This window comes from Fusarium solani (genome assembly GCF_023522795.1).
Source record: "Fusarium solani strain SB1 chromosome Unknown bctg00000001, whole genome shotgun sequence".
Taxonomy (NCBI): domain Eukaryota; kingdom Fungi; phylum Ascomycota; class Sordariomycetes; order Hypocreales; family Nectriaceae; genus Fusarium; species Fusarium solani.
Window position 1 is genome coordinate 2,294,222 of NW_027072156.1, and position 16,177 is coordinate 2,310,398.

The following is a 16,177-nucleotide window of genomic DNA, read 5'->3' on the forward strand; positions in this document are numbered from 1 at the left end:
TCATCACATGTTGCATTCATACAAGAAGGTCAGGACGCAACGATAGGTGGGCGTTGCGGAATAACAGTACACGCCAAGCACGAACAAAATAATAGTAAAACTTACCGAAAAGACATGATTGTTTCCAATTAGTGTTTGAGTGACCTGATCAAGTTTGTGGAAAGGGGGCATGGATCGGTAGGTAGAAGAACAGGCAGAAGTGGACACCCACTTCGTTGCTCTCACTCCATGTGATCCCTATATCAAGGAAAAGATATCACGATCTGTCAGTCGACAGGGTAACCATATCCATACAAGACAGCCACTCAGGACCCGTGCTTCAGCTGTTTGACGAGATGAGACGGGCTCGGTGCGATAGTCCAATATGGCTCCTTTGATAATTAATCCCGCTTCCTTTATTATCGGATGGGTGAATGGATGGGATGAAAGCCAGAGGCTCTACCCATGTGCGCTGATGATTGGCTCGTCGACAAGGGGCTGCTACTACTATCAAACAAAGAGGAAAAGGGCCTAGTTATCGCTGAGAGTGAACACCCATGTTGTCGATCACGCTGTGGCTTCACATTGTGCGTTGAGTGTGAAGAGTGAGGTGAGTTGCAGTCTCTGGTGATGGTTTCAGCAGGCAACCAACAGGAGAGACATTGCTGTCATCTGCCAGTACAAGTACATATTCCCCTTACTCTACCAGTACCTGGTCTTCTGCCCCTTGATACCTAGGTAGCCTCAACATAAATATCCCGTCTCGCCATTTCCCCCACCAGACCGTAGCGCTCGACGCACGTTCCCTGGCCGTTTTGGCTCAAGTGACCAGGCCTAGAAGCACCTCACGGCAAGACGCAGGGTACCTGCCGTGAGCGCAAGGACAAGGCGGCGGCAGAGGTACCTCCGGTCCCTTGCTCCAACACCGCGGGCACCTGGCACCCACCCCGCCAAAAACGTCACTTGGGCTTAGGTACAGTACCGCCCGCTTCCCTTTCTTAACTTTTTGCGATTCAGTCTGCAACCTTCGAGACTTTTTTTTCTTCCTCCCTTTTCTCTCTCTCCCACACCTTCATTATCTGTCTCTTTTCTCCTCTTACCTCCTACATCCACCGTACGACAAGTCATCATCCTACCATCGGCGCTGCCGCCCCCTCCTCCAGGCATCCAGCAGCCTATCCCCAACAGCCACCACAAGCTGCCCTCTCGCACCGCAGCGCCTCTCACCCAGCTTCCTCACCCAGCTTCCTCACCCAGCTTCCTCGCCCAGCCCAGCTTATCGAGTCCTACGACGAGGATGTCGTCATCGACACCGCCACCCACGGCCGACACGCCTGATGAACCGCAGACCGATGGATCCAAGTTGCGCACGTTTTTGGGTATTCTGAAAAAGTAAGAGAGGCACTCATGCTATCGAGGATCCCCTTCTGCTGCGATAGCTTCCACCGCTTTCCTTCACCCCTCCAGGGAGAGATGGAGCTTGCCCTTGTCAGCGAGGTCGGAGCTCCCACCTCCCCATCGAGCGGAGCATGGCGGTGGAGGTGAAGGGCCAGACTCACGACCAGACGGGTTCGAAATGGATATCTCGAGATTTTCAATGCTGACCGCTTCTTGCGCGACAGGTTCATCGGCGTTTCAGACCTTGCAGCAGTTAGATTCTCGCTGCCGTCGCAGCTGCTCGAGCCCACCCCGAACCTGGAATACTGGACCTATCTCGATGCCCCCAATGCCTTTATCGCCATCGGCACCTCGGACGATGCCCTCGACCGCATGCTCGAAGTCGTACGCTTCTGGCTCACCAAGGACTTGAAATATGCCAAGGGAAAGCCGTGCAAGCCCTACAATTCGTGCCTGGGCGAGTTCTTCAGGGTACGTGATATACAGTCGACACACCGCCACAACGAGAAACAGGCCATCTTTGAGAGGACAGAGAGACTGACAGTGGTCTAGTGCAATTGGGAAACCGAAGACAATGCACCCAGGATCGAGACCTCGGGTCTTCAGAAGACCAATGGCACCCCCAAGGGCAGCTTATCGAACTTGAAGGTGGCGGCCAAGGGCGACAAGAATGCATCATCCGTGTCACTCTCTGTGCCCCAACATGGCAGCTCCAAGGACACCAAGCTCGTCCGTGTCTCATACCTCACCGAACAGACATCCCATCACCCTCCCGTTAGCGCTTTCCACGTCACCTGCCCCGAGAAGGGCATCACCGCCCGCGGTTTCGATCAGATCACGGCCAAGTTCACTGGCACCTCGGTCAAGGTCCTCCCCGGCGAGCACAACATGGGCATCTTTATCAGCCTTGATAAGCGCGACGGCGAGACATACCAGCTTACGCACCCCGCGGCTCACCTAGGTGGCCTTCTTCGCGGAGCCTTGAGCGTCTCTGTTAGTGAGATGGCTTACATCACCTGCCCCAAGACCAAGATCAAGGTCATCCTGCACTATATTGAGGAAGGCTGGCTGGGACGGACGACGAACAAGATCGATGGTGTTGTTTTCAAGTACGATCCCGAGAACGATACCAAGACTCGGGTGCAGGATGTTCCCGACGAGGACGTGCTCGCCCGGTTGAGTGGCCCATGGAAAGAGAAGGTCATTTTCACTCTGGGCCCCAGACCTGTTGTAAGTGGCTATTCTCGCTGGTCTGTCATAATGGAGATTAACTGTTGCAGAAATCGGTCCCTGTTGAGGAGCAGTTTACTATTATCGATATCGAACCTCTCAACGTCGCACCCAAGGTCATCCCACCCAAGGAGCAGCAGCTGCCCAATGAGTCGCTGACCCTTTGGGGCGGTGTTACTGAGGCCATTCATGCCAAGCAATACGGCAAGGCTACTCAGGTCAAGGTAGAGCTGGAAGAGGCTCAACGTGAAAAGGCCCGTCAGCGCGAGGCCAAGAACGAGACATGGCAACCCGTCTTTTTCCAGCACGTCACAGGCAATGACGGCAAGCCGGATCTCACCGATAAGGGCCAAGAGGTCCTCGAGAGGGCCCAGAAGGGTGAGTGGTCACTTGAGGGTGTTTTGTAGACGACCAATTCCATTTTGGGGAAGGATATCAGATAAGGGCCAGGATCAGAAGCTCTTGTCCCAGAACACGGAAGGGTGAAGTCGACATGCTTGTTTTGGTTTACACCGTACACTTTTTTTTTTTTTTTTTTTTTTCGCGTGTCAGAAAGGCACCTTTGGAATAGATAGACTCATTGCGCCGAGGTGTAGCACGGGGTGGTCGAGTTGCGGTGGTTGACTGACCACGGGGCAGCGGATGCATGGCGGGCTTGCGCACTCGTTAATCGGAGTTGTAGGAGTTGTTATTCGGTCAGGGACTGTTGCTTGTTGTAGATAGCAAGGTTCTCAATTCATCACATTCATGTCGAAAAGGTTGTTCACAATATCATAATGTATAACATACTTGGGAGCGAGTAAGCTTAAGGTGGTTAAAGCAGAGACACATTCATATCGTTACACATATCTTGACATGTAGTTTGACCTCGTTGGATCTCATCCTATTGTACAACAAGAGCGGCATTTCCCATTCATTCAACACAAGATTTCCGTTTCAAAGACTCCATCTTGCTCTTCTTCTCTTGTGAATCTCATCATTTTCGACTGCTAGCAGCCCTTTAAGCATCAATAAAGGCCTTGACGTTGCTCAACCACCGGGTGTACTCGCGCTGCTCCTTGACATCGACGTAGTCGGGGACAAAGACGGCGAGGGCCTGGGTGATGCCCCGCTCCTCGAGGAATCGCTCCATGAGGAGCTGGAGGTCGTCGTCGAGGCTGCCGAAGGGGGGACCGGGGTAGACGTCGGCGCGCTTCTGGGCGGCCTCAGGGGACTCGACCTTGGCGACCTTTGCGTCGGCGTAGTAGAAGAGGTTCTCGACGACGACGTTGCCATCCTGGGCGGTGGCGTCGATGTTGAGGGCGCCCTCGGTCTTGCCGGGCTTCTCGATCACGATGGACAGGTTGATGGGGGCGGCGGCCTCATCCTCAAGGTCGTCCTCGAGCTCCTCGTCAATCTCCTCGTTGGCGCGGCCGCTGGACTGGGCGCTGCGCTGGTGGCTGGGGTCCTCCTCGAGACCCTCCTCCTCGAGGGCGTTCTCCTCGGCGTAGGGGTCGTAGTTGGTGATGTCGGCGATGGAGAAGCTGACGGTGATCCTTGAGAGATGTTAGTGTTGCAAAGCCAATTGGATCTGTAAATACTCACTTCTCCTCGCCAAAGTTGCGGACGAGCTTGACAACCTCCTGTCCGGGGGTGTCGATGAGCTCAAAGGCGCTGTTGTTGAGGAAGTCCTTGATGCTGGCGGGGTCCTGCTCGTTGGCCTTCATATCCTCCTCGATCTGGATCTCGCTCTCAAGCTTGGCCGAGAGCTCGCCGTCGGTCTCAGAAGCAGCAGCCCTCCGGAAGCCGGTGGTAGAGAAAGCAGAAGCGGCAGGTCGCAGAGAGGAAGCCTTGACAAAGGTGCTGGGGCGGGCAGTCTGTCGGAGGGCGGCGCCAGAGAGGCGGGCGACGACGCGGGGCGCCGACCTAGCGACGAATCGAGCGGAGAACATTGTGACTGGGTATTAAAAAAGAGGAAGAGCAAAAAAGGAGGAATTGGTGTTGAGGGGGAGGAGAATTGGAATGACCTGATGTTGATTTTTTTTTTGTTGTACAAGAATGAGATGCGAAATGCTTCAAGCTTCCTTCTCCACCCTCTGAATTTTTTTGGCACTGACACGGGACGACTTCGCCCGCTAACAATTTGCCCGGGTTCAGACTGGAGGGATCTTCCGGGCCACTGCGGGGGTCGTGGCGATCACGTGGCTCTCTTTCCTCTACGACTCGCCGAGTTTTGATTGATGACTTCATTTTGACTGGGGTTTTGGCTGCAAAAGAGGCTAATTCAAGTCGAGAATTTGAATATGGAAAGGCTAAGGTGTTTTTATTCATCAATTCGCTCCTCGCTGTGTTCCCACGTGTCTATCTCATCAATTCATGTGCATGTGCCTGTGTGTATCCCCAACGTCCAGCACAAGGTGCTCCAGTATAAACCCAGCAATTGGAAACCCCATAGCTGCTCAAGATTAAATATCAAGCTTGGTTAAACCAGGACCGGAAGTGAGACATCTGACGAGAGGCCCGTCCAGGTCCGCCGGGTCCCTCAACTTGCCTAAGTTGTCGCCTATCAAACATGCCGGACGCCAGGCAGTTGATACCTGTCTCAAACAGCCCATTGTGTCTGGTTTTGAAGCTGGCATGAAACCTGGGCAGGTCTATCGTGAAGGACTTGGGCGTATCCGCCAATTGCGGGCAACATCAAAAAAGTTGGACAAGATGAGCCAAGATCACTCAGACCAAGACTCGGGGTATCGTTCTCGGACTTCGATTGCTTTAGTGGTCCGAGGTAGCAATTTTTTTGGTGGTTGAGTCAGTCTAGATCCCATAAAGTGCCCTTCAGAGATCTTGAGACTCAGGGGTAGTCAGTATCTGTGACACCGACGTTTCTTGTCGTTCGAAAGCTCCCAATAATCAGGCCTTCAGTTGGTGCTGCCAGTAGGAAAGGCGGTCGGGCGAACCTGGCCTTCCTTGTTGACCTTGGCCCATTTCAACTGGGGGAGATACGACCAAGAGCCCTCCCAAAGATGGAGGGAGTTGACAGTGTCGGCATCTAGAAGATCAGGTAGCACTATACATGTCATTAGCATTGCCACGACTGATGTTAACGAGGCAGCTTACCGAATCCACCCTTGTACTCGTCCTCGAGAGTGGAAATCTTGGCCTTGAGAAGGTCCTCCCTGGCACTGGCAGGTCGACCAGGGCGGCGAGTCTTCTTAACAGTATTGTACTCCTCATCATATTGACGAACATATCTAAAACGTCTGTCAGGGAATGCCGAGATGGTTTGACGTTGGAAACCTACGAGTGAATCATGCGCTGGATTTCTTCAAGTTCAGGAACACCCTTGTTCTCCTTGACACGCAGGGCCTGCTGGAAAAAGGCAACACGTTCAACTACAGGCAAGTCAGTTATGAGTACATCTCAAAATTTCTGCTCCAAGTCACATACCGAGTGGCTGCTCCTTTCTGCTCCTCGCGGCGGCCAGCTTCTCAATGCGCTGATCTCTCACACCGGCCTTGTGAAGGCGCATCGAGTCCCTCGACTTTTCATGAAGAGCATTAACAACTCCATTCCTCTTCTTGGAGATTTGCTTTCGGGTCTTGCTGAGCGTAGAAGGCATCTTGACTGGTGTGTTGAGCAGATGAAGTTCCTTTATCCTGTATAAGTTGCGCTGTGCCTCTGCAAGGATTTTTTTTTCGTCGGGGTCTTTTTTGGTGCTCCACTGGTTGTCGGTGTACAGCCCATAAAGTGGCGGGTATATGCCGGGGTTAAATTGGTTGCAGCTGCCCGCAGGTGAAGAACATGTGTTTTTGTACGTGCCTCAGCTGTGTTGATATTGGAGGCTGGTGAGTCAACAACAAAAAACATGAATAACGCATCGACTACGTGGGTTTTTCTCTTTGGTTCTTGACTTTGCCATCTTTGAGGCCATGTAGCCGTTGCCATTCATAGTGGACCTTGAGCCCATGTGCCATAGATTGGATCTCAACTTAATTCATGTCTCGGTTAAGGATCTTCTAGAACCAGCAACGGTTGGGTTTCCAGGGCCGTGTTCCGCGCCGAGATCAGATATACATTAGAATCCATTAATTTATCATATCCATTTACTGTCAAATTCAACAACTACCTATCAGACGCCATCTTTCAAGATCCTCCCTCGCGTTTGGCGTTCAAAAGTCGCATCGTCATGGCGGGGTCAGGTTGCTGGGGAAATGCCAGTGCGGCGGGAACTAATCCTTTCCCAGCAGTCTTAGTGGTTGAAAACGACGGCAGCGCGCCTATCGACGCGCCCATTAAAACCGCTGCTTCAGGGGGCCCCGTTGGGTCCTCCACTGTCCCAGTCCCGTCGCGTCCCAGGCAGGGGCAGACGAACTTAGCCGATGTACCCTGCCTGCCCGCCGAGCCTCCAGCTCCCACACAAAACATCCTTCGTCCTATCCCCACCGCCTTTGGACATCAGACTTGATCAACTTTTGACCCCGGACTACGCCTTGAGCTTTTTCACGACATTCTCTCTCGCATTCGTCTTTGCCTCGCCCTTTAGCTCATCCCGGGCTTGTCTTCCCGCTCGCCTGATTCACGCTCCTCCTCGCCTCGGACTTGCTGCTGACCCGACATCGCGTGCCAACCAGCCTTTCGACGCGTCCTTTAGCTCACCTCAATGTGCCGTTGTTAACGTATGCAACTCCGAACCCGCCTGGCTTGAAGCTGCCCGAGTCCCTGCCGGGGGCAGCGAGTGCAAGCTCGGCGGCCTGCCATCGCCACCGACCCTGACACGAGACCTTCAAGATGGGTGTAACCGGTACGGTCCACACCAATAGCTCCTCAATCACCTCGAACATATGATATTGACCTATTGTCAGGACTTCTGCCGCTTCTCAAGTCTATCCAAAAGCCAACGGAGCTCAAGAAATATGATGGACAAACCTTGGGTGTCGACGCGTACGGATGGCTTCATCGTGCAGCCTATTGTTGTGCTTTGGAGCTTGGACAGGGCAAGCCGACACAGAAGTAAGTTTTCTCACGCCAGTGGATGTGGACAGAAGTAATTGAGACTCTCCAGGTACATCAATGCTGCCATGATGCGTGTCCGCATGCTCCGCCATTTCGGTGTCACCCCCTACATGGTATTCGACGGCGACTATCTGCCCAGCAAAGCTGCCACCGAGGATTCACGTGCCAAGAAGAGAGATGACAAGAAGAAGGTGGCCATGGAGCTCCTTCGAGCTGGAAAGCCTGCTCAGGCCACTCAGGAGTTTCAGAAATGCATCGACATCACCCCCGAGATGGCATCCGCTCTTATCCAGCAGCTGAAGAAGCTTGATATTCCCTACGTTGTCGCCCCCTACGAAGCCGATGCACAACTCGTCTACCTCGAACGACAGGGTCTGATCCACGGCATCATTTCGGACGACTCTGATCTCCTCGTGTTTGGCGCCAAGAAGCTTTTGACCAAGCTGGACCAGTACGGAAACTGTATCGAGATCAATCGCAAGGATTTCTGCGCCTGTCGGGAGGTTTCTTTGACAGGATGGTCCGATACCGAGTTTCGACGAATGGCTATCTTCAGTGGATGCGACTATCTGGATGGTCTTCCAAGTGTTGGTTTGAAGACGGCATATCGAATGCTCCGCAAGACCAAAGCTCCCGAACGAGTGGTGCGCATGCTTCAATTCCAGGGCAAGCGAATTTCGGAAAACTACTTGACCCAGTTCTACCAGGCCGAATTGACCTTCCTGCACCAATGGGTCTTTTGTCCCAACAAGAAGCAGCTTGTTCACCTCACTGACCTGGATGGTACGCGGACTGCTGAGGAGATGCCCTTCATTGGAGCCTTTGTGGAGCCCGAGGTTGCACGGGCGGTGGCCAAGGGTGATATGAATCCCATCACCAAGATGCCCATCATTCTCCCTCTGACGCCGTCCAAGAGAAGACATTCACAGACAACTTCTAGTGCTGTCGATGAGCCTCCGCCGATGAAGCCTATCAACTCATACTTCAAGGGTCACCAACGGATACCTATGGGTGAGATGGATCCCAATTGCTTCGAAGTCGACCCTCAACGAGTTTCGCAAATTACCGGAGGAGGATTGGTCCCCCGGGTGTTCCCTCTGCCCAGGCCCTATCTTGATGAAGCAACTCGACCCACGGCCCCAGGTCCTTCCAACCGCACGCGATCATCCCCACGACTCAACCGCCGCCGAACTGAGCCAATCTCCAGTATGCTCGCCCGGATTGCTGGAAGCCCTCCCACCACAAGACGTACGTCTTCTGTGGGAACGACGTCTAGCTCATCCGCGGCCCCCTCGACCGATCCTATGAACAGGCCACCCAAGAAGGCCCGTCTGTGTGATGACAACGAAGCCGAGCCCATCGATTCTCCACCGGAGAGGAGCAGGTTCTTTTCAGCTCCAAAGCTACGAAGAAGCCCGAGAAGGGCCAAGAGCGATGCATACTTGCTGTCAGACGACTCTCTTGATGAGGCGCTTATGGCTCTTCCTGACTTTGAAGGCTGGAAACCTGCCGACAAGTCAAGAAAGTCCATTTCAGTCTTTGAGGAGAGGGAGAGCCAGGAAACCACCACCACGAGCGACAGTTTCACTACCACAGCCGACAGTGAGAGTCAGGCATCCTTCAAACATGAACAGACACCAATGTCATCTTTTGAGGATCCTATGCCTCCTCCTCGATCAACCGCGCCTCTCTCAAAGCCTTCCGAGACTCCCTCTCGACCCAATCTCCGCCAGTTCTCATACTCGAAACCAACTGAAACCCCTGCTTCGGATGCTTCGCGACGCTCCTCAGTCTTCAGTGCGGCATCCACTCCATCAACCGCGCCTTCGACTGCCGCTTCGCGAATGACGCCGCTGCAGCGGCTTGGTGCTCGCGCCCTCAGCGGTCCCATGTCTCCCAAGCTGCCCAAGCCACGCAACAGCCTTGACAGACAGTTCCTCTCAGGCGTTCCTGTGAACCCAGCATTCGTTCCCCTCCCCAAGGTCAACCTAAAGGAGGTGGAGCAATTGAACCGAGGCAGTGAGGACCAGATCATCCCCGATAGTGACGATGAGGATGAGGATGAAGACGAAGTTGACCTTGCACCCCCCAAGAAGCTCAACCTCTCCCGCTTCGCATTTGCATAGAGCGTCGCCAACTCCCTCTCATGCATCCCCACATGGGGCCGTTGAAGCGAAACTTGAATTAATCGACACGGCATTCCTCCAACTTTTTTCTTACTTCGCTTTTTTTTTTATTTCTTGTACTGCAGCTGCTGGCCGTCAGAACGCATCCCATTGCTTGCCGTTCTGTAGGTACATACAACATGTGGTCGGAGTTAGCGTCTTGTTGAAACTCGTGCGTATTGAGAGACACAATGGAACATTGTCGGTGTAGGAGACAGAATATCAGATAGGCGTTTTTTTGGCACCAAGTTTTGCCCAGGGGTCTACAATAATACCCAATTCGCAGTCATTCAGATGTTTCCGAGGAGTGAACAAATGGGTAGCAAGCACAAAAGCCTCGCAGTCAAGTCAGACAATCACTCGTGTCAATGGGGAAAAATAGCTGTCTTGCTGTAGTTGTAAATGTGATGTGTTTCTTTATGTACTCGCTGAATAAACCTCGTGATCCATGTCGATGACTGCGTTGCAGAAACATGTCGTAACAAATCTATGTATGAACCAAGACCCAGACCTCCCATCCCATCCCATCCCATCATCCATCCACATCCACTGCAGAGGACAACCAAGCCATTCATCATCATCGCCTTCTTCGCGCCAACGCCTCCAGCTATGGTGGGCCCAACGCCTAAAAAAACCCACGCCTCGTGCCTCGTCTAGTTCTCATGATGGGTAAGAATGACTGATGACGACGGACAACAAAGAAAAGGGGGGTTGCAAAACAGGTGGTAAAGACAAATTTGTGTTGAAAGGTGGCAATGAGGCTGAGGAGCCATGTACCACGGTGGCAGTTGTGGGCTAGTTAAGAATGTCGCTGTACAGCAATGTCGCCGTCTATAGTTGTTGCACTGATATCAACTTCTCGTGCAAGGTCAAGGTGTCTCATCTCAACCGTGTGCTTGCCTATCCAGCGAGTGGCCAGAATACGGCAGTGGTTAAAATACCGTCCAACCAAGTGTTGGTTGGTTGGGGGCAGTGGACGCTGTTATGATGCAGAGTTTTGGAGCGTTTCCCATGGTGTTGCCTCCGGCTTTAGCGACGGGGGGCGGGCCCAGCAGTCGTGTTAGCCACGAGGTCCGAGTTAAAAACCCATTCACCTGTTGAAAGGTCAGTCAGTCATGCTGTCACAAACAATACACGGGTTTTCAAAAGTTGCACGTACCTTTGGCCAAGTTCTCGGCGGTGTCGGCGAGGAGAATCACACGCCTCTTGTTACAGTACGAGGTCTTATCCATGATGTCCACCTTCAGCTTAGGGTCGGACAATTCTTGAATAGGCTTCTCAAACATCTCGGATAGATCTTCCACAGCCATTTCCAGATCCTTCTGGTTGTCCTCGAAAATCTCAGTAAGGTTGTTTCTGGCCAGGTAAAAGGCAAAAGCGTAGGTCCACTTGAGGGTCTGTCGGCAGGTCTGGAGGGCCTGGGACGCCGAGTTAAGGTACTGAACCTCGATCCAGGACATGCCCGAGGCGGTCTGAAGCTGCACCATCTTCTTTTCTGTCTTTTGGGCAATGTCCCTATCCAGCTTGGCCGATTGCTCGTGGTTGGCATAGCGGTTGTAGTAGTGGAGATAGCGCTCAAGAGACGTTCGCGACTTTGCTTGCGCATCTCGTGCTTCGGCACCGCTCTTCTCCTCGTACCGGTTGCAGTTGTACCAACTGGTGCCGTGCTCAGACCAGAGCCCCATGCACATCCAACAAAACTCGTACTTGCACTTCCGGCAGGTCATGTGGTTGCAGCCTCCGTTCTTCTCGATCGTCGAATTACACTTGGGACACTCCTTTGTGTTGGCCGATATCCAATTCGCCGTTTCCGAGTCATCGGCACATTTCTTGAGCCATTTCTTCACCAGCTCGCAAGGAGCAGGCTGGTGATCCGGGTTGGGACAGCCGAAGCAGAACCTGTAGCCGCAGCGGCACTCGACCGTGGGGACAATCCTGTCGAGATCCTTCTTCTTGACGCCACACTCGAGGGCGTTGGGACAGTCAGGGGCAGGACACCACTTAAAATTGTCCTTGTCTTCGACGTATGTCCGGTTGAGAAGCTCCTGGTAGCGACCCGACAGCTCTTGCGTCACAAGCACGTCGAGCGAGGCCGAGTCGAGGATACGACCGCAGCCGTCTGAGGGACACTGGATTCTAGCAGCCTCACCCTCCTCCTTGATCTTCTGCGTCAGGTAGTGGCGGTAGCACTCTACGCAGTACCGGTGACCACACTTCATGGCAAACGACTCGAGACCGTCTTCGTCCTCGCAGCAGATGTCACACATAAAGCCGGGGATGACCTCCAGCTGTGGTTGCGCCGCCGAGCTGTTACCCAGGCCGGCAGCCTCCAGGACCTTTTCAGGGCGGTCCATGTAATCTTCAAGCAGACGCTCCTTGTTCCATCGGAAATAACGGAGCAGGATGGCCGCGTCTTCTTTTTGCATGTCTAGGATCATGTTGACCTCGTTGATCATGTCATCTTGTTGGCGTTGAATATCGGTCGGCTCGTAGACTTTGTAGGATACGACGTGGGCGGCCTGTCTCTTCTTATCGAGATCCTTGGCCAAACCAAAGTCGGGATCGGGCTCGTCAAACTCTTCATCATCGAAGTCTATTAAATCGAATCTTTATCAGCAACGAGCAAGGCAAAGGTGGTTGTTTAGAAGAGAAAGGTTACCGTCACCAGCCGACATCTCGTCCCCACTGTCGTCCTGCATCAACTCGTCGTCGCTCGAAAGAGCCGACATGTACTCCTCGTCCGAATCCATCGGGTTGCTGGCCGTGGTGACCGGGGTCGGGGGCAGGGCGTGGTTGTCCGACACGGCGGCTGAGGCGATGATTCTCTTGTTGGGTGTTTCGTCTCTGTTGGCAGAGGTAATCGTCGCCTCAGCAGCCTTCCGCTTCCTCGTGGTGGGGGGAATCGTGGCGGTTTTTAAAGGAAAGGGTTTGGGATGGGTAGGTAGGCAAAGAAGGGTCGTCGGAGGATGAGAACGAGGGCGCAGATTTCAGAGGTGGCGTTGGCGTTTGCAGCCGGGTGACTAAAGCTACCTAGGGAGGTGCTGTAGTCGTGACGGTAGACCGAGTCAGAGAAGGGATCTGAGGCCAAGAGGGGTGCCTGGGCAGGTATGACTATGACTATGACGGTGTCGGGTCGGGGGCCGTTGGATCGGGGATAGGCAGAAAGAGACCCAAGAGTCCAACGTGGAAAGCGTCGCGAGGCACGGCAAGCCAAGGTGCTTACTTGGCTGTCAGTCCGTTAGTCACGCGGGAGTCGAGGCTGCGAGTCGAGTCGAGTCGACGAGTGAGAGGATGGCGTGACACACTCTAGGCTGGCGAGCTGAATGAGATGGGAAGAGAGGATTGAGAGTGGGAGAGAAAAACGTGGTTTGCCGGGTTTCTGATGATGAGATCAGAAGTCACTCTCATTCACACACAGACACAGACAAGGCGCACGGCGATTGCGGGTTGGGCGGGTACGGTGTGTGGGGGGATGGATCGGAAGGCGCGATACACAACCTGGGCAAGGCAAGGCAGCAGGCGGGAAAAAGCTCAGTCTCAGTGTCAGTCATGGATGTTCAGGTCATCATGCCAGCGCGCCAGCGATTTCCAGGCCAGGCAGAGGAGCCGAAGAGGGCGACGACGGGACGGGTGGACTCTGAACTGGACGGGACTGGAAGCTGGAGGGCGAGGTCGGTGGGGTCATGCATTCGATGGTTTGTTTCTGGTGGGCAGCAGCAAAGTGCCACCCGTGTACCGGCTAAGCCACACCAATGAAAGGGCGCGACAGCTAGCGGTCAATTACTCAGACATTTGTTTCTGAACAGAGAGCTGAGCAAATGGTTATTAATTCACTTACATTTATTGCCCCTTTTCCTTACTCAATAGCCTTGCCCCTTCTTTCCTCCTTTTATCTCCCCTGTTTCGTGCTGCCTTTGTCATGATAGTCATTCCAGATGTTGGCTGATAGTGGCTGACACCTGTCGGTCTGCGTTGGCCGAGAGTGGCTGGGCTCCACCCCTGGATGACGCATGTACGTACTCCACGCGAGTACGCTTCCTCCCGAGAATGGCTGTTGTCTTGCGGTACCCTCTCGGCTCTGTCGATATTTTTCGATATATCAATGCATGTTTGAGGTGGTGCTGTTCTTGGCAGGGAGGTAATTTTGCAGTCTGAGATACTACGTACGGACAATGTTGGTGCATGTTTCTATTGTGGTCTAAACATGAGTGACGGTTTCGGGCAGTCCGGAACATTTTATATTGTCATAATTCACAATTCTCAAAGCGCAATTCCTGCAGCCGAATAAGAGATCGAAAGGAGATCGGCACATTTTCACGGCAGATATATTCAATGCCAAATCCGTATCCATGAACAGCGACCAACACTGATAAGTTGGGCTCGCAGAGGAGCAATCCAACAGTGAGGTCCAGGTTGGATTCTTACCCTGGACCAACACCAAAGTACCCAAGTTAAAGGGTATTTCCAACAGTGCCTGCCTAGGGACTCGCTGACTTGCCCACCCGACGAGAATATCGTCCAGACAATATTTCTCAATCGAGTAGTCGCCGATATATGGATATGCAAACTCCAGGGACAGGGGAGGTCTTGAACCTGCCAGGCAGCAGTGATGTCTTCACGGCTCACTCACATCCAAGCACAACATCGTGACAACATGTTAGACCAGGGTTGTCAGCCGAACGACAGGACCAGAATTCACAGTGTTTGTCAATAGACGCCCTAGCAGGCCGAAGTGCCACTATGCCAGCCGTAGTTGCCATAGGCAGCCAGCCCAATAATCGATATTGGACATAGGACCAACCATGAATTGAGACAGGCACTCACAAAACACAAAAAGACTCTTGACGTATGGTCGCGAGCATGTTGTTACAATCTGCCGCCCATGACTAGATGAATTATTTCCGGGTGATTTGGAGCTGTTTCAGGAAGACCAGCCAAGTCTCGTTTCATCCGCTTGTTCGCGCCTGAAACTCCATCATATGCAAAGCCCCGTTCGCTCCGTACCTTAAAATAACCCAAACCTCGCGTGCCCAAGGCCGTGACCGAGACCGTGTTTTTTCGCATCGGCGCCTCGCTGTAGAGTGCCCCAGATCTTTAACCGTTCTCACAAACCACGAGGTGTAGCGCCAATGATAGGTGTCAATCGGCCGTTGACTGGTTAACCAGCAATGTTTCGTGGTCTTTGATGGGCGGCCTTTGGCCTCACTAGCTAAGAATTAGAAACTGGTTGTCGCTGCAGCAAAGTATGCCTCGCATTGACGCGCGCTTCTTTAAAGCTGGCCAGATGCCCCAGACCACAATACCCGTCTCGCATGCCGCCGGTGCGGTCAGCTCTTTAAACGCCCATCCCACGGCGGATTCTCGTTGACGCTCATGGCCGCCGCAACTTGGACTAGATCTAGACAGCAACTGGAGTTTTGCGCGCGCGTGGTCTCGCAGACATCGTCCCAAGGTGAAGCGACCCGACCCCGGATCCATCTGGTCGGCCACTTGAACCTGAAGCTGTATTGTAAACCGGCCGAGTCTTTTCAACCATTGGCAGACATCATTCAACGAGATCTATTAATGGAAAGGGAGTGGCCACAACGAGCATTCAACGTTGCTAGAGATGGGTTCCATGAGAAAGGTCTTCCAAATAGGTCACCTTAGGTAGGAAGGTGCTTCACCTGGTGTCTTGCAGATATTCATCGTGTACCAACCAAGCAGGAGTCATCCGTCATCAGTTCGTAACTCCTTCCAAATTCAAGGGTGAAAGAAGTTGCGGCAGGAGCCAATAGTGGACTCGCATCTCTTCCAAGACACTGCTGATCCTCCGTCTTGCAACCACCCCTGCTCCTCCATCCATCAATAGCATCACAAGATGCAGTTCACAAGGACAGACAGATACAGCCATTATCCTCGTAAACGTCAATCGTCAATCGTCAGCCGCAGTCCAGCCGCAGTCACTACCCGTCGTCAGTCGTCAGCACCAGACAGGCCTCGTCGCTGTCAAAAGAGCTCAATCTGCCATGGGCAAGATCCCATTCGCTCGGCAGTTTGCCTCCTCGCAAGCCAAACCATTACCAAAAAGCCGAAAAGCCGCCCGACATGGCGTCTTCCCCAAGTGCTCCCCAGGGCCTCGCTGGTCGAATCACATTCCTCACCGACCATCTGGGCCAGGAAACCCATCCCCGGCGCCAGCAACGGCCCCAGCAGCCAAACAGCTCGAGGGGATCCAGGCCAGTGCAAGGATGACGGGCCACTGTTCAAGGGCTGCTCAAGGGGGCTTTCGAGAATAAAAAAAGCAAGAGACCAGGCATTCGATCGCCCCCTGCCCTGTCGAATCATCAAGCCTCCCGCCCCCCTGCTAGTCGCTCGTTGCTTGGGTACCTCCTATTCTCGAGTAGGCGTAGGTCGGTGCCGCCGCTTTTAAC

General features: G+C 53.4%; 5 protein-coding genes across 5 annotated transcripts; 2 read left to right on the forward strand and 3 right to left on the reverse strand.

The window, feature by feature from the left end:
- Positions 1-364: 364 nt before the first annotated feature.
- On the forward strand, positions 365-3,014 carry MRS44_002833 (uncharacterized protein; the record flags this gene model as incomplete). The annotated part of the gene is made up of 7 exons (XM_065622964.1): positions 365-446; positions 812-952; positions 1,104-1,371; positions 1,419-1,520; positions 1,602-1,848; positions 1,930-2,607; positions 2,658-3,014. The coding sequence occupies 7 exons, from the start codon at positions 365-367 to the stop codon at positions 3,012-3,014; spliced, it is 1,875 nt and encodes a 624-aa protein (XP_065479036.1).
- A 593-nt stretch (positions 3,015-3,607) lies between these two features.
- Positions 3,608-4,538, reverse strand: MRS44_002834 (uncharacterized protein; the record flags this gene model as incomplete). Its single annotated transcript, XM_046275232.2, has 2 exons — positions 3,608-4,142; positions 4,192-4,538. 2 exons carry the CDS (start codon positions 4,536-4,538, stop codon positions 3,608-3,610), a joined length of 882 nt encoding a protein of 293 aa, XP_046136946.1.
- Positions 4,539-5,504: 966 nt separating this feature from the next.
- Positions 5,505-6,205, reverse strand: MRS44_002835 (uncharacterized protein; the record flags this gene model as incomplete). Its single annotated transcript, XM_046268217.2, has 4 exons — positions 5,505-5,653; positions 5,704-5,837; positions 5,888-5,978; positions 6,034-6,205. The coding sequence occupies 4 exons, from the start codon at positions 6,203-6,205 to the stop codon at positions 5,505-5,507; spliced, it is 546 nt and encodes a 181-aa protein (XP_046136947.1).
- A 1,169-nt stretch (positions 6,206-7,374) lies between these two features.
- Positions 7,375-9,725, forward strand: MRS44_002836 (uncharacterized protein; the record flags this gene model as incomplete). The annotated part of the gene is made up of 3 exons (XM_046272552.2): positions 7,375-7,387; positions 7,449-7,596; positions 7,649-9,725. 3 exons carry the CDS (start codon positions 7,375-7,377, stop codon positions 9,723-9,725), a joined length of 2,238 nt encoding a protein of 745 aa, XP_046136948.1.
- Positions 9,726-10,793: 1,068 nt separating this feature from the next.
- Positions 10,794-12,514, reverse strand: MRS44_002837 (uncharacterized protein; the record flags this gene model as incomplete). Its single annotated transcript, XM_065622965.1, has 3 exons — positions 10,794-10,858; positions 10,924-12,357; positions 12,424-12,514. 3 exons carry the CDS (start codon positions 12,512-12,514, stop codon positions 10,794-10,796), a joined length of 1,590 nt encoding a protein of 529 aa, XP_065479037.1.
- Between the last annotated feature and the right edge of the window lie 3,663 nt (positions 12,515-16,177).